The sequence below is a fragment of the Podarcis erhardii genome (genome assembly GCF_964252035.2).
Source record: "Podarcis erhardii genome assembly, chromosome: 17".
Classification (NCBI taxonomy): domain Eukaryota; kingdom Metazoa; phylum Chordata; class Lepidosauria; order Squamata; family Lacertidae; genus Podarcis; species Podarcis erhardii.
In genome coordinates, this window is record NC_138515.1 from 16,413,398 (window position 1) to 16,430,510 (window position 17,113).

General features: G+C 43.5%; 1 protein-coding gene and 1 long non-coding RNA gene across 2 annotated transcripts; one reads left to right on the forward strand and one right to left on the reverse strand.

Moving 5' to 3' along the window:
• Positions 1-1,667: 1,667 nt before the first annotated feature.
• On the reverse strand, positions 1,668-16,861 carry PLGRKT (plasminogen receptor with a C-terminal lysine). Its single transcript, XM_081845701.1, has 5 exons — positions 16,805-16,861; positions 15,043-15,129; positions 5,927-6,057; positions 2,574-2,683; positions 1,668-2,152 (listed from the first exon to the last, which is right to left on the reverse strand). Exons 2-5 carry the CDS (start codon positions 15,121-15,123, stop codon positions 2,031-2,033), a joined length of 444 nt encoding a protein of 147 aa, XP_081701827.1. The 5' UTR covers positions 15,124-15,129; positions 16,805-16,861; the 3' UTR covers positions 1,668-2,030.
• On the forward strand, positions 2,985-5,920 carry LOC309332556. Its single transcript, XR_014152172.1, has 3 exons — positions 2,985-4,237; positions 4,566-5,103; positions 5,470-5,920. It is a non-coding gene; the product is annotated as an uncharacterized lncRNA (long non-coding RNA).
• Positions 16,862-17,113: the final 252 nt, after the last annotated feature.

Genomic DNA, 17,113 nt, shown 5'->3' on the forward strand with positions numbered 1-17,113 from the left:
ACCTAAAACATTGTGTTATGGGGACAGACCAGAGCTGGCTAGTACTGTATTTTTTGCTCTATAAGACGCACCTAGTTCTTGGAGGAGGAAAACAAGAAAAAAAATATTCTGAATCCCAGAAGCCAGAACAGCAAGAGGGATCGCTGCGCAGCGAACCCTCTTGCTGTTCTGGCTTCTGGGATAGCTGCGCAGCCTGCATTCACTCTATAAGACGCACACACATTTCCCCTTACTTTTTAGGAGGGGAAAAGTGAGTCTTATAGAGCAAAAAATACGGTATATCTGGGGCCCTATTTGGCTACTTGGTCACACCAGCCTAGAACGATCCTCTCCCCATCCCGTTTCTTTTCTGGTTGGCATGAGCCAGCGGGGTTCTGGGATGCAGCAATCCATCAGCCACTCTGCCCTGCTGCTCCTAGCTAGGAGTTAAGAATTGCTCTGCTAAGACTTTAAAAATGGTACCAAAATAACGCAGCTACGGAACGGAGAACAATTGTGCTGCTTCAATGGCACTATCTAGCATGTCATGGTGACCACGCAATTTTGTCCTAGACAGATCTTCCAAAAAGTCCATTTCCCCGAAATGTAATGTGGCGAAGGACAATCTTGAGGAAAGACGTCTGGGTCTCATGCAACAAGAGGCCTCCTGTGAATAGCCCAAATAGGCAATTCAAATTGATCCAATTTCTCAAAATGCCAGAAGGTTGAACTGGCATGAGTTACAGAACATGTGGCAATCAAGGCTGAACTACACATGACACCATATCTTTCTAAAAGTGTAAAGAGCAGTCTCCTGTGGGAGAACTTCCCTCCGATGCCAAAAAGCAACTTGGGGAGACATTTTCATGTCTCCAAATATTATTTAAAGGTAAAGGGTAAAGGGACCCCTGACCATTAGGTCCAGTCGTGGCTGACTCTGGGGTTGCGGCACTCATCTCGCTTTATTGGCCGAGGGAGCCGGTGCACAGCTTCCGGGTCATGTGGCCAGCATGACTAAGCTGCTTCTGGCGGACCAGAGCAGCGCGCGGAAACGCCCTTTACCTTCCCACTGGAGTGGTACCTATTTATCTACTTGCACTTTGGCGTGTTTTCGAACTGCTAGGTTGGCAGGAGCAGGGACCGAGCAACGGGAGCTCAGCTCGTCATGGGGATTCAAACCGCCAACCTTCTGATCGGCAAGTCCTAGGCTCTGTGGTTTAACAGCGCTACCCGCGTATTGTTGCTAATTTAATTTATTGCCCACCCTGCACCCTAAGGTCCCAAGATGGAATGCACAACTGTTTAAAATAAAACATTAAAAACTGTTGGAAATAAATTTCACAAGTAGAGCAGATCCTAAAATTATACGTCTTGGATATCCAAAGGCCAAGGTAAACAGGTGTTTTGGTGGCTGTTTAAACTCAGAGAGTCATGCAACTCTAAATGACGAAAACCATAATGGGTAATTTGGCCCCTTGCAACTCTACAACTCCCCCACACCCTACAACTTCCCTCATTCAGGTGTCTCGCCACCTTCAAGGGAGTCCTCTATTATTTCAGAGCTGTCGCAAGGACAGTTCAGCTTGCACTGAAAACGTGAGCATGTACAAAATTTTCATGCTCGCTGCAAAGGAATCTCCTGCAGCTATTAGAAATAAGACATGATGAAACACACAACCCAACCAGAATTGTATTAAATCCGTTTTATTTCATAATGCGCATTACAGTCAGACAATAGTTTTCAAAACAAGTTTGCCGTGATCCGTCTAGGTATAGTGCACATAGTCCTCTTCTCTGATCCAACAGGAGAAATTGTGTGTGCTCAGCCCAGATTAAAAAATAATAATTGGCCTATCGGCTTTTTGAGAGGGAGAGCAATGGTCTAGAATCTAGACCCCCCCCCCAAATGTCTTTGTTGTCAAGCAGCTTGACTGGTGAGATTTTAGCAAAGGCTCCCTGCATACACACTGTTAGATCAGAGCTTCACAAGTCGGTAACATGATTACAAATAGATATTTCTGTTCTCTGAAGCACTGCTTCGCCACACCAAGCTATTTTTCAATGAAAAACGTGCTCTGTGCTCTTCTGGCTTTTTCAATGCCATCGAAAGTGAGGGGTCCTTTTGGCATTTCCACCAATGCGTTCTCTGCGTCAAGTATATGCTCTGCTTCACCTTGGGAGAAAAATACGGACATGTGTATATACGTTTGTATATTGTGAGAGCAAAATGATCACAAATCTGCCATTAACTAAGTTAATGTAACTAAGTGTTGTCACTAAGTGTTGTCACAAATCTGCCATTAACTAAGTTAATGTAACTAAGTGTTGTTTTTTTTATATTAGATTTAGATACCATCATAAGATCCCAGGGCGGTTCACAGAATAAAATACAGGATAAAAACAAGTAAATAATCAAAACAATACCCCACTTCCCACAGACACATTTAAAAGGCTGTAGGATATTAATCAGCCCAAGAACTGGTTGAAGAGGAATGTTTTCGCCTGGCGCCTAAAAATATATAATGAAGGCATGAACCTTCCTGGGGAGAGAATTCCACAAACGGGAGCCGCTGCAGAGAATATACAATACCTACCTTTCATTCTTTGCAGAAGTGATCCATAGCCCATATCATACTGGTAGGCAAGCACAAAACTTAAAGGAACAATTGGAAGGAATAATCCAGGCTTTTTTCTTTTAATTGCCCTGTTTATTAAAAAAAAAAGAAGTAAGCAAGTAAGTAATATCCTAAAGCTTCAAACAAAATACCGTATTTTTTGCTCTATAAGACTCACTTTTTCCCTCCTAAAAAGTAAGGGGAAATGTGTGTGCGTCTTATAGAGTGAATGCAGGCTGTGCAGCTATCCCAGAAGCCAGAACAGCAAGAGGGTTCGCTGCGCAGCAATCCCTCTTGCTGTTCTGGCTTCTGGGATTCAGATTTTTTTTTTTCTTGTTTTCCTCCTCCAAAAACTAGGTGCGTCTTGTGGTCTGGTGCGTCTTATAGAGCGAAAAATACGGTAACCCATTGAATCATAGCACCATAGAATTGCAGAGTTGGAAAGGGACCGTGAGGGTCATCTAGTCTAAGCCCCTTGAAACATGGGAATCTTTTGTCCAAGGCAGGACTTGAACCCACAACCCGGAGATTAGGAGTCTCATGCTCAACCAACTGAGCTCTCCCATTTTGGATATCCTAATGGAATATCTTAATATCTTTTTGTAAACCTCTTATCAAGTTTTGTTTCCTTTTACAATGAAGCGGCATATACATTTAATTAGATAAATAATTAGACAATATTAAGATTTCCCCTTGTTAGCAAGCACTGGATTTAAGAAACCCTTTAGCTTTTTCTTTAGTTTATAGCTCAATTTTGGATAAGTATGGAAGTGATATGGATAAACAAGGGGTGATATTCAATAATGTTTTACTCAAAGTAGTCTCACTGGAATTAATGAACATGACTAAGTTAGGTCCATTAATTTCAATGAATCTACTCGAAGTAAAACTGAACTGAAAGCACCCAAGGTTTTATTTCCTCAGTACCTACTTTTCAAAAAGTCTTGGCTATTTTGTAGTCTAGTATCAGCTTTTAAGTCATCACATTAAATGCTGTCACACTATCAGATATTGTGAACTACTAATACAGACGTTCCAGTTAATTAGATATATTATAGTGCTGTTATCAATAATGCTGAATGGCAGAGACACCAGAATGCTAATGTTGCTTTGTAAACTTCTAAGTAGCTGAATTATTGTCATCATCACCACCATCAATTTCACTATGAATCACGATAGGCGTACATGATCAGTAACAAGAGGCAAGTGTGCATTTCTTAGATAAGGTAGAATTTGTCTAGGAAAAATGGGAAAGAAAACACAATGGGTTGTATGCAACTATGTTCTACTCAAGAGTGGACCCATTAATTTCAATGTGTTTACTCTGAGTGGGTCTAGCATTGGATATAATCCAATAAAAACAAGGGGAAGAATTCAACATAGAGATAAGTATGGACCGTGTTGTTTGCCATCATGGACTGTTCCTGCTCCGCTTTCCAGAAAGGATATAGTTGGCGTTCTTTCTCTGATGATAAGAGGCGCCCTTGGAGCAGATGGAGATATTCCTACCCTTTAGCCTGGCTTTTGACATTTGACGTGCATGTCTGCAGGAGCCACTTTAGTTTTATTATTGTAAGGGTTGTTGTTGTTGTTTTTAAAATAATCATCAGCTGTATGATCCCAGACAATTGTTTGGAAGTACAGTGGTGCCCCGCAAGACGAACGCCTCGCAAGACGGAAAACCCGCTAGACGAAAGGGTTTTCCGTTTTGGAGGTGCTTCGCAAAACGAACTTCCCTATGGGCTTGCTTCGCAAGACGAAAATGTCTTGCGAGTTCCTGCGGGTTTTTCCCCCTCCCCCCCCTTTCCTAAGCCACTAAGCCGCTTATCAGCTGATCGCTAAAAGCCGCTAAACCGCTAATAGCGCTAATCCGCTAAGCTGTCGATGGGCTTGCTTCGCAAGACGAAAAAACCACTATACGAAGAGCCTCACAGAACGGATTAATTTCGTCTTGCGAGGCACCACTGTAAGGGCCCTTGAAATCAACACTTACCTACTCACAAGGAAACCGTTTGTCAACATATTTTACATCCTGGATAGAAGGGCAGCCTTTTTAACAACATTCATAATTACATTTTGTAACAATAAAACGAAGCAGATTAGATCTGTCCATTAGCTTCTCCTTCTCCCAAGTCAAATCCCTTGTCAAACATTGATGGCTTTGCATGTTTCCTCAAGGGCCAGACCTCCACACTACATTGGAGCTCTATGTTTGGAGATGTCAGTGTGATTTTCACTTTGTTATACCCGTGATTGGCTCCTCTTAGTTTGCATTGGGGCTATGGAGCAGGGGGAGGTAGGATCTGACTTTTCCGCACACCGTGACCCTGATCACCAGAACTGTTTAGAATATTATATACCAGGCATAGGCAAACTCAGCCCTCCAGATGTTTTGGGACCACAACTCCCATCATTCCTGATCACTGGTCCTGTTAGCTAGGGATAATGGGAGTTGTAGTCCCAAAACAACTGGAGGGCTGAGTTTGCCTATTCCTGTTATATATAATAGGTAAAGGTAAAGGGACCCCTGACCATTAGGTCCAGTCATGACCGACTCTGGGGTTGTGGCGCTCATCTTGCTTTACTGGCCGAGGGAGCCGGCGAAAGCTTCCGGGTCATGTGGCCAGCATGAGTAAGCCGCTTCTGGCGAACCAGAGCAGCGCACGGAAACGCTGTTTACCTTCCTGCCGGAGCGGTACCTATTTATCTACTTGCACTTTGACATGCTTTCGAACTGCTAGGTTGGCAGGAGCAGGGACCGAACAATGGGAGCTCACCCTGTCGCGGAGATTCGAACCGCCAACCTTCTGATCGGCAAATCCTAGGCTCAGTGGTTTAACCCACAGCGCCACCCACATCCCGTTATATATAAAAGTCTATTTTAATTCCCTTGCTTTTAACATTTTATTATTATACTGTATACTGTTGTAAACTGCTGTGATATATTTCTATGATACAGCGGTATATAAATATTTTTTAAAATGTGTGCAGCGAATGACATCTGCTTGCACAACAGAACCTTCTTCCCTCTCCTCCCTTCATGAACACTCCCTAAGCCCCCCCCCCAATCCTCCAGAGTAGATTTAGGGGGCACAAGGATAAGGGGAAATCCCATTGCACAAATGGACCTCATTCTGCACGCACACAACAGCTTGGCTGAGTGCCATTCACTGAGCAAAATTCAACTAAGTCATACCCAGAGTAGGTGGACTGGTATTAATGAACCTAACTTAGTCACGTCCATTAATTCCAACAAGTCTACTCTGAGTAAAGCTTAGATGATGGAACACACAGTCTCTCTTGCATTATTCAGGGAAAAAAGGGCTGCATACCCAACTGTTAGACCAACAGCAGCAAGTCCGAAAAATGCTCCAAAATACTTGAGAAATTCCCGTGTCCAAGCAACCTGCATAGCCATCTGCCTCTCACGCATTTGATTTTGCATGAGGAGTTGCCTTTCAAGCTGTAAGTAAAAGAAAAAGACAACAATAATTTTATTTGTAAATTAAAGTAACTTTTCTACAGGACAGTTCCTACGTAACTGGTACAAAATGGTTTTTGTATTAGTGTATATACTTGTTGTTATGGTTGATATGACCATGATGGTCAAAACAACAAACTACGTAAGGATATATTATTTGTGGCTTAAGAGCAGTTTGTACTAATATCTCAAAAGTAGTGCTTGAATTCTTGAATATGCACTTGCTCCAATTGCTGAACAAGAGGCTTCTTCTCTACTTTAATCTTCCTTTCAATGACTTTTACGTAAGATGACTCTCCCATGCAACCTCTGGGTATAGGGCGGTATATAAATTCAGTAAATAAAATAAATACATTAGCTTCTTTCGGGAGTAAAAGGATATGCAGTCAAGACCTTAGTGCTTCCTTCTGCTTAAGGCTGTGGAACAACAGTTCCCACCACATAGCACCAAATATCAATTAACACCAAGTAATTGATCTTGTAAAAGGGACGCGGGTGGCGCTGTGGGTTAAACCACAGAGCCTAGGACTTGCTGATCAGAAGGTCGGCGGTTCAAATCCCTGCGACAGGGTGAGCTCCCGTTGCTCGGTCCCTGCTCCTGCCAACCTAGCAGTTTGAAAGCACGTCAAAGTGCAAGTAGATAAATAGGTACCGCTCCGGCGGGAACGTAAACGGCGTTTCCGTGTGCAGCTCTGGTTCGCCAGAAGTGGCTTAGTCATGCTGGCCACATGATCTGGAAGCTGTACACCAGCTCCCTCGGCCAATAAAGCGAGATGAGCACCGCAACCCCAGAGTCGGTCACGACTTCACCTAATGGTCAGGGGTCCCTTTACCTTTTACTCATTGATATTGTCAGTGCCTGACTGGATAGAAAAGTCTATATTCAAGGAGACAGTTCAATATTCTGTGCCTGTGAATGAAAATGACAGGCAGACTGGGTGAGGTGATAGTGTTGGATTGAGGCAGTTACTCAGAATATATATTGTACAGTCATATCTTGGATCCCGAACGCCTTGTGAGTCGAACGTTTTGGCTCCCGAATGCTGCAAACCCAGAAGTGACTGTTCTGGTTTGTGAACATTCTTGAGAACCCAAATGTCCGATGGGGCTTCCACGGCTTCCGATTGACTGCAGGAACTTCAAATGGACTACTGGAATGGATTCCGTTCGACTTCCGAGGTACGACTGTATATGCCCATGTGTCAAATTGGAATCCTTTAAACTCTTAGAATTTATCACATCATGAGAACACAGGCATTCTAATGTGTGTAACAGAGTATTGTGAAAAAAATTAAATGTATGTAGAAGCTTATGTAATCAGTTTGCTAAGGAAAAAAGGGAAAATAAGGCTTCAGTATGTTGATAAAGGCTTATGCTTGGGCAGGTTGAACAACAAAGTACACTAATCTTCTTGGCATCTTTGAAATATATTTCTTTTTGTCCACCAAAGATATATAGCCATGTGAACACACTCTACATAGTAGTGTGCCCACACCTGCCCTGAACCTGTAATAGCAGACATCTGAAAGAGAACAAGAACAGGAATGAGGGCAGCCAGAGACAAAGACCAGAAACGTGGAAGAACCAGCAAGTATGAACTATGCTATATAACCCGGCCCAGGCTCAGAACTTGCAGGCTAAAAATTACCAGAAGGGACTAATCATGTGTAATTCAGCCTTGTAATTCTATTAGATTTTACACATGGAGCCTCAAAGATGATGATTATCTAACCTGTAAGCCCACAATGAGGTGCACAAGATCTCTGATTAAGGTATGCCTGCAGAGATATACATTATATGTTCCGACCTCTAGTACCAAAGCAGTGCATAATACTCTTTGTTCTCAAAAGAAACATGCCCCAAGAAGGAAGAAAAATTACACCAGCCCACAAGCTGTGTAGGTATCTTCTGTCTCATTGAAACTAATGGTAGGGATTTTTTCGTTTTTTAAAAATGACCAAGTACAAAACCAATGGATGCTGTTTTCTTATTTAAGCAGAAATATAACAGTGGATGATTCGGTTGCCGTGTCTAAGCTGTGCGGCTGTTCTAGAACTCTTTCAGCAAGGAAATTACTGGCAAGTGTAATATGATATTTCTATTGTTCTTTTGAAGTGTATGATGTGCCCTATTCAGGTGCTCTTTTTAGAGGGGGCAAACGCACCCAAGCAGAAGCGTGAGTCAGGAGCAATGATCTTTCTAAAACCATCCGCTAGCAAAGGTTATCGTCATCGCTGCGCATTCAGTACATCTTGCTATTTGGTCAAGAGATTGTTGAGCTAAACTGTAGCTGACAAATGCGCACACACACACACACACACACACACACACACACACGGTGCTGGTTTCCTGGGTTTGCACTACACAGAAGTGTTATCCACTCCATGGCACTGAAAGCTTCAAGAACAGACCAGTTTGGCCAGTACACTGTCACCGTAACAGCACAGCAAGATGTTGCCTTGTGTGTCCTTGCATGTGCTCCACCACGAAGCTCACGGGGTGACCTTGGGCCAGTCTCTTTCTCTCTCTCAGCCTAACCTGCCTCACAGGGTTCTTGTGGCGATGGAAGGAGGATGGGGAGAACCATGTACCACCACCTTGAGCTCCGTGGAGAAAAAGGTAGCATATAAATGGAATAAAAGAAATCCTCGCTTACTTCTGTATCGTTTTATGCTTTAGCAGGGGAGGCTGGGAACCCGTGATCCTCGAGATGTTGGTTGGACTCCCAGCTCTCACCTGTACGGCTGCCGTGATGGGAGCTGGCGTACAACCTCAGGAGGAACACCGATTCCCAAACCCCTATGTTAGTAGAAAACATTTGCCCTCCATTGAAAGCAGTGCAATGTGAACAGTGGCTAAACTTTATTAAAAGCGGCTGCTGTGGCAGCCTAAGCTTGCAATGTTATCGATTGCACAGTATCCAATATACAGCATAGGGGGTAGAGTCATCCAGCTCTGCCTTCTTATCAGGGACTCTTGCTCCGTAACCTTCCCACTTAGGCATAGGGTTTACACTAGCTTTTGTCCTGCAGCACCCATAGACTCTGAAGGCCCGCATAATATATTGCATGAGTCAGAGGGGGGCATGTCCTTTCCTTGTCAGAATGCTCAAAAAGCTATTTTGTGTCCTTGGTGCCAGTATAATGGTATTAGTGGTTCCGCCAAGACTGGCGCAAGATTCCAATGCTAGAGCATCAACTGTACAGTGGTACCTCGGGTTACATGAGCTTCAGGTTACAGACTCTGCTAACCCAGAAATATTACCTAGGGTTAAGAACTTTGCTTCAGGATGAGAACAGAAATCGTGCAGCAGCGGTACAGTGGCAGCAGGAGGCCCCATTAGCTAAAGTGGTGCTTCAGGTTAAGAACAGTTTCAGGTTAAGGACAGCCCTCCAGAACGAACTAAGTTCTTAACCCGAGGTACCACTGTACTGGGTATGGCGTAGGATCATTCAAAACCATCATGTTCAAGCAAACATTATTTCTTACTTTGATAAAATACTATGCATCTGTGAACAGACTGTATTTATTGGTATAGTTGTTCAGACTGTTGGGTCCACCCAACAGAGGGTCCAACAGTTGCTGTATGTTCTGTAGAGGGAAATGAAGGGCAGATGGGGCTCATCAACCTGAGAAGGTAGCCCATCTAGGGGAAGGAAAACTCTGATCCTAAAGCTCCACTGCTATAATGGTCTCTGGCAATTGAGCAGCCTGATAAAGCAGCAAAGAGTCTCCGTCAGTTTTATACAAGTTCATTTAAAAGAAAAACACCTTCAGAGCATGGCAAACTGCCTGCTCTCATTAATCTAGTTGCTCAAGTCTGACTTATCGTTCCTCCCCCAACAGGAAGAACGCCAGAATCCCACCTTTCGTCTCCTTCCCTTCCGTTGCTCTCGGAGCCTCTCTAATCTCCTCGTTTTGGGACTGCAGGGCTGAGCTACCTCTTCCTCAGAAGACTCAGCCTCTGACACTCTCTTACCTGCTGGTTGCCTGGCAACGTTTTGGCCAACGTCCAACTCTTCCACTCCTTGGGAACTAACTGCTTCTTCCCTGAAAAGGAGGGGCCCTGGGCTGTTCTCTCTAAAATAAGACAAACAGCTCTCATCAACAGAGGCAGCCTCTTCCTCCCTCAGCTCAATTTCCGAGGCTGACTCTCCTGGTGTGCTGGGGGCACATTACTGACGACTGCTTTACGGGATATCTTTGGGAGAAGAGAAGGCTAAGGAGCAAACCCTACACAAATCCAGAGTGGAGTTCCTAAGATACTTGGATTGGGCTTCATACACCTCCTTCTGGCAACACCTGGAGCCAAGCTGGTGCCAAATGTATTGCTCTGCTTTCCTTTGGACGTCAGTGATGCCGGAGGGGTGGGTCTTGTCATTTGGGCAGCCCCCCCATACACACTGCCCAGGCTTGCGCTCTGGGGAGGTAACTTTGGTGCTGCTAATGCAGCGGTTTGACTCCCCCCCCCCCCACTGGAGACACACTCCATTGTCTCTCAAGACAACTTGTCCAAATTCTAACTACAGAAAAGCAACATTTGGATGCCTGGATTTTCAATAGGCAAACATTGCCGTATAAATTGAGAAAAATCACCTAATTCACTTCATTTATTGCTCTCTCGACTCTAGCAAAAGCTTGTGTTTAAAAAAACAACAACATAGAAAAAGATACAAGGTAATGCTGGGATGTTTTGCCTGAAGCTAAAATAAAATTACATAGTTATAAAAGTTTTCACTACCAGTTCTCTTTGCCAGCACTACCATTTTTAATCCCCAAACTAAATGGAAAATTGCATTTGTCCACATAGATTAAGCTACAGCAACACAACTGCAAGATAGTTATGACTTTTTTCATATTAGGCCTATATGTGTATATACACATATTCCCACACTTGACAAATTATTAAATGCCAAATTATGTAAGCCATGTACAAAACTTGCAAATAATTTTAAACAGTGCATTTCCACGGGCAAAAGAGGTGAACAACAAAGAGCACCCTGCAGACTTTCTAATAAATGCTTTTTGGTTTCCAGCATTGGAAATTAGCACCTGTCTGTGTTTACTCTAGGATAAACTTCATAAAGTAATTTTGAATCCCACATACCATTTTTAAATACAGTCGTACCTTGGTTGTCAAACTGAATCCGTTCCGGAGGTCTGTTTGACTTCCAAAAATATTCAACAACCAAGGTGAAGCTTCCAATTGGCTGCAGGAGCTTCCTGCACATAATCGGAAACTGTGTCAGATGTTCAGCTTCCAAAGAACGTTCGCAAACCGGAACACTCACTTCTGGGTTTGTGGCATTCAGGAGCCAAAATGTTTGACTCGGAAGGCATTTGGCTTCCAAGGTATGACTGTAGTTGCTGTTCTCATGCTTAAAGATTATACTGTAATTTACGATATCCAGAGAACTGGGTTTGAAAAAAGACAAGGGCTGGACAACCATTTAAAAATATATTCCTTTTATTTTAGGCACATTGGTGCTGATTTTCCCATAATGCGCTTCTGAAAAGGGCTCCAAACTATGCCAGTTAAGATGATGATATAAAGTTATTTCCAGTTCAACTGAGTCTAAGGGAGGGGTAAAAATGGGAAGGGAGGACAGGAGAGAAAAAGTCACCCATCTCCTGTCATGGCTGCAGCTAGCAGCGGGGCCTTAGATGTGGTGGCTGCTCTCTCTCAGAAACTTCTACCACCCAGAATGGCTCTCTTAGAATTTTGATCAAATCATGAAAGGGTATCTTTTTTATGTTACACTTAATAGTGGGGAAATCACCCTGATAGTCTAAATACATCCTTAAAGGTCATATATTTTTTGCAACAGTTCAACTAAAATATAAGCTATTAAATGTTGAAGTTAGAGGAGTTTCTTAAGATTTATAACAATGAAAACTCCAGCCTTCTCATGCTACTCCTAAATTTTTAAAAAATAGTTACCAAGACCCTTTTGTCTACTACACTGACATAATTATCTTAATCAAGCACTAGAAATGTAGTAACATAAATGTCAGGGAACTGCCATCGGAGCTCAGGGTGGTGGAGAGGCTCTCGGATGCTGGGAAACCCTCGGATGCTGAGGAGGGAACCAGTAGGGGAAGAGTTAGGGCTTCCACTGAAGAAGGAGGGGAGGAGGAGACAGCGTTGGAGGTAAGGCTCAGAGACGCTTCGAGCGAGACCAGCGGTGAGAGCTCAGGACCTCCCCTTGGAACGGCCACTCTGCGCAGAAAGCTGTCGCGCAGGGAAGCAAGGAGGAGACTTTCTGTCAAAGAACTCTTATGTTGGAAGAAGTTCAGGAAACGCCCACTGACGGATTCTGCCAGTGATTAAGACAGCCACAAACTGAGGGCTGTCCGGCTAGGGAGAGTTTTAACTAACGGCTCAACTTGGAGCGTTTTGGGAATTTACGCACAAGCAACCCCTTATCCCATTAGAATAAATACATACTATCATCATATTCTGCAAACAAAAGCATCCTTTACATAATTCAGGAAAATATTAGTGGTCCTTAGCTAGAGAAAAGTGCAAAATCTGCTGGAATAACCATGTTTTACAGCCTTGTGCCCTCTGGACTTAATATAGGGAATCCTATTTGACTTAAGTTAGCCATTACTAACAAGTTAAACATCAGGAAAAACTTTCTGGTAATGAGAGCCATTCGACAGTAGAACGGTCTCCCTCGGGAGGTTGTGGACTCTCCTTTCCTGGAGGTTTTTAAAAAGAGGTTGCATGGCTATCTGTCATGGATGCTTTAGCCGAGATTCCTACATTGCAGGGGGTTAGACTAGATGGCCTCTGGGGTCCCTTCAAACTCTAAGATTATAAGCCCTATGGATTTCAGTGTGTCTATGCATAATCCACAGATCCAGCCCAATGTTGCAAACGTGCAGTAGGTTAATCTTCTGTACATATCTGACACGTATCCTTACTCAAATATAGTTGCCATTAATCTGAAATCTGAAATTTGCAGCTCATTATATAGTACTGGACAAGGCCATTTATTAGGTTCACATTTTACATCCTCTTTCACGGAAATCTTAGATGTGTGAGGGGGAAGGCAGGTGGTGAGAGAAATCAGAGCATGAGTAACATAGTGGTTAGCAATGAGATAAAATCATTATCCAAGCTTCTTTTGGTGTGCTTACATTTTTAACAGCCGGTCCAAGTGCTACTAACAGAAAATGTAATGTTCTTATTTCCTCAGAGAAGTTTTAAATTTCATAGGACACCCACCCGCCCTTATGCCAAAGGCACGATTCTCCTTCATTATAACTTCACAGTGTCACTGTCTGTTAGATGAAGCTAACAGCTATGTGTTAAACCGGTGTAATTCCCATTATAGTCAGGAAACAGGAAGCACGTATCTTCTCTCATGCTTGCCCCAACATTTACTATTATATTCTTCAGCTACAACCCAAACGAAACACTGTGTGCGATTTTTAACAAGTCAACCTCTTTAGTCATATGGCGATAAGATACATGGCAAAAACATTTCAGTAGCTGATATTTTGTGACAACTGAAAGTGACACATCTAATTTAGTGGAAGACACCCAAGCAGAATTTATTGTCATTAAAAATTAAATTTATCCATCTAAGTTCTATGATTCTTTAGTACATATCTTGCTGCAGAAATTAAAAAACAACAATGAACTGCAACATCAGTCACTCTTATTTTCTAAACCATCTAGCCTCTCACTGGAAACAACACCCCTCTAATTCATTACTTTTGTTTGCTCGGGGGCTTCCCATAAACATCTGGTTGGCCACTGCTGGACTGGATGTACCTTGGCCTGATCCTGCAATGCTCTTCTTATCAGTGGACAATACTTGTCATAAGGAAGACTAATAAAAGCTTTCAGACATGGAGCTAAATAAGTGCCCCCTCCCTAGCTATTTATTTTTTATATGCTCTTACATGCCACATGGCAATGTCACATCTTACTTAAGAGTACTTTAAGTGCTACAATCTCCTGGAAAAAGCCAGGCTTGGATTACACAAATACCACTGTTAAAACTAGGCAGCATATCATTCAGCTAAACTAAGAGTGTAAAATATTCTATATTTTGGACCACATACTTTAAACTCTTCTGCCTCCAAAAGAGCCCCAAGGACTACTTTAAGAGAAGAAAAAATTATTTTGAAGACAAATCGCACCAGCAAGTTTAGAATGTGATTCTGGAAGTAGAGAATACGTAAACAAGCACTGCAAACTTTCTTTCTTAAAAATAAACAACAGCACGCAATTATCTCAGATATATTTGTATTGCTTAAGTATTCTGAAGCCGCACAGCAATGTAATATATTAACAGTAAGGTCTTCAGGATAAGACAATCCGATAACCTAATCAGATTTGCCAAGGAAGACAAAGACAAAATTAAATTCTACATGACAGATTAATAAGATATGCAGGAAAACAGGATACTTTATTACCTTCCTGTTCTTTAATCTGCTTCCTGTTCTCCTACTGGGAGGGGGGGGGCAGGTAATGTAAAATTCTCTTCCATTCACCCCCTCTGTCAACTTTCCTCCCTCCCATCCGCTGGGATCTTAACTTTAGGGCTGCAATGAGGGTGAAGACAGAAAAGAACGAAAACTATTTGTTCTTTTCTCTACACCATAGGTCTCTCTCAACTCCCAGCTCTCACTCCTCTTTCTTCATTCAGGTGTACGTGTGCATCACACACACAAATTTACTGTGTGATCCTAAACATGCCTACTCAGAAGTAAGCCCCGTTTAGTTCAATGAGGCATACTCCCAGGGTAGAGGACTGCAAGAAGGCACCTTGGCAGTTCCAAGGTGCATTTGTCTGGGAGCAAATTATCTAATCCATATTTTTACTTCGGTTCCCAGTACCACGTATGAGATGCATGTCATTGTGGGGTAACCAATGCTGTATGCACATATTTTTGTACCAGAGTATAAAATCATCGCGTTGCTACATGCTCTGTAATATAATAACCAACCTGAAGTCGAGAGTTCATGAGCATAAACTCCTGTTGACTCTTTAGGCTTTCATTCACAGACTTCGAAAATATGAAACCCATTTTGACCTAAATGGAGATAATATATACATATTTGCAACGATCATTAACACTTGAAATTTGAGCTACAAGTATTATTTTTCCTCCCATAAAGAAATGACTCAGTAATAAAACGCACCAACAAACTACTTATTCAACCTTTGGACGTTATTGCCAACACTTCTCTTTATTTGGCATTTTATTGACACTAGCCCATCCAGAGAGGCAGTAGCCTGAAATTACGTAGTAGGAAATGCGGGAAGCCTTGCTGTGGATCCCCAGCCATGGCACCCTCCAGATATTTGTTGGACTCGGATTCCCTTCAATCCCAGCCAGCACAGCCAACAGCCAAGGGTGATGGGAGTTCAAAACACCTGGAGGGCACCAGGTTGGAGAAGCCTGTCCTAGAAGACCGAGCAACGGGAGCGCACCCCGCCGTGGGGATTCGAACCACCGACCTTTCGATCAGCAAGCCCTAGGCACTGAGGCTTTTACCCACAGCGCCACCCGCGTCCCTGGGGGGCAGGGAGCTTTACCCAAATGGCAGAGTATCTGTGGGGTGTGTGTATTCTCCCCTCCTGCAACAAAAATAACATATATGTATATATATGTGTGTGTGTGTTATTTTATATACAATATATGTGTACGTGCGTTGTTTTATATATATGTGGTGTTGTTGTTTTTGTTGTTATAGGTGTGTGTGTGGTTTTATATATATTTACAGTGGTACCTTGGTTTAAGAACAGCCCTGTTTACAAATGATTCGGTTTACGAACTCTGCAAAACCAGAAGTAGTGTCCCGCTTAGCAAACTTTACCTCCGTCTATGAACGGAATCCGAACGGTGGAAGGGCACCGGCAGCAGGAGGCCTCATTAGGGAAAGTTCATCTCGGTTTAAGAACGGTTTTGGTTTAAGAACGGACTTCAGGAATGGATTAAGTTCGTAAACTGAGGTACCACTGTATACTGTATGTGTGCGTTGTTTTATATATGTGTGTGTGTTGTTATATACGTGTCTGTGTGTGTTGTTGTTGTTGTTATTGTGTGTTACAGGTAGGTAGCTGTGTTGATCTGCCGTAGTCGAAACAAATAATAAAAAAAATATATTAAAAATTCCTTCCAGTAGCACCTTAGAGACCAACTAAGTTTGTTATTGGTATGAGCTTTCGTGTGCATGAAGTGTGCATGCACACGAAAGCTCATACCAATAACAAAACAAAACAAATTCCTTCCAGTAGCACCTTAAAGACCAACTAAGTCAGTTCTTGGTATGAGCTTTCGTGTGCATGCACACGAAAGCTCATACCAAGAACTGACTTAGTTGGTCTTTAAGGTGCTACTGGAAGGAATTTGTTTTGTTTTGACTATGGCAGACCAACACGGCTACCTCTCTGTAACCAATAACAAACTTCTTGCTGTTGGTGGTGGTGGTGGTGTGTGTGGTTGTTGTTGTTGTTGAAGGAGGGGAGAATAACAATACAGGGTGCAGAAGCGCTCCAGGTCCGAACGGTCCACACTCGCAGCACCAGCAGCAGCTCCAACCCCATATTCCGCCAAGGCCAAAGCGGGCAGCCCTAGAGCAGGCGCGGCAGAAACGCCACCCCCCGCCCCCCACCCCCCGGCGCTGCCCCTCGGAAGCTTCCTCCCGCCCCTCCTCCTCCTCCTCCCTAGACCCTCGCCCCCTCCTCCTCCCCCTCCCCCTTACCTGCCGCCTTCCCGGCCTCCCCTCCCTCCCTCCGTCAGGCCGGCCAGGCTCTCCCTCCTCTCCGCCCGAGCGGACTTTGCGCCTGCCTGCCAAGACACGCTTGTCTGGGAGGAAGCTGTCCGCGGGCCAGGAAGCGATGGGACGTCATTTCCGGGCACGTTTCCTCCTCTCCCTCCTCTCTTTTTCTTCTTCTGCTGCTGCTTCTTGAGCGGCCGCGCGGCTTTTGGCCCGGAGTTTGGCATAAGTTGCCCCGTCTCTCGTTCTGACGTTTCTACGGACTGCTGTGTATCTTCTAGGAATCCTAGCAGG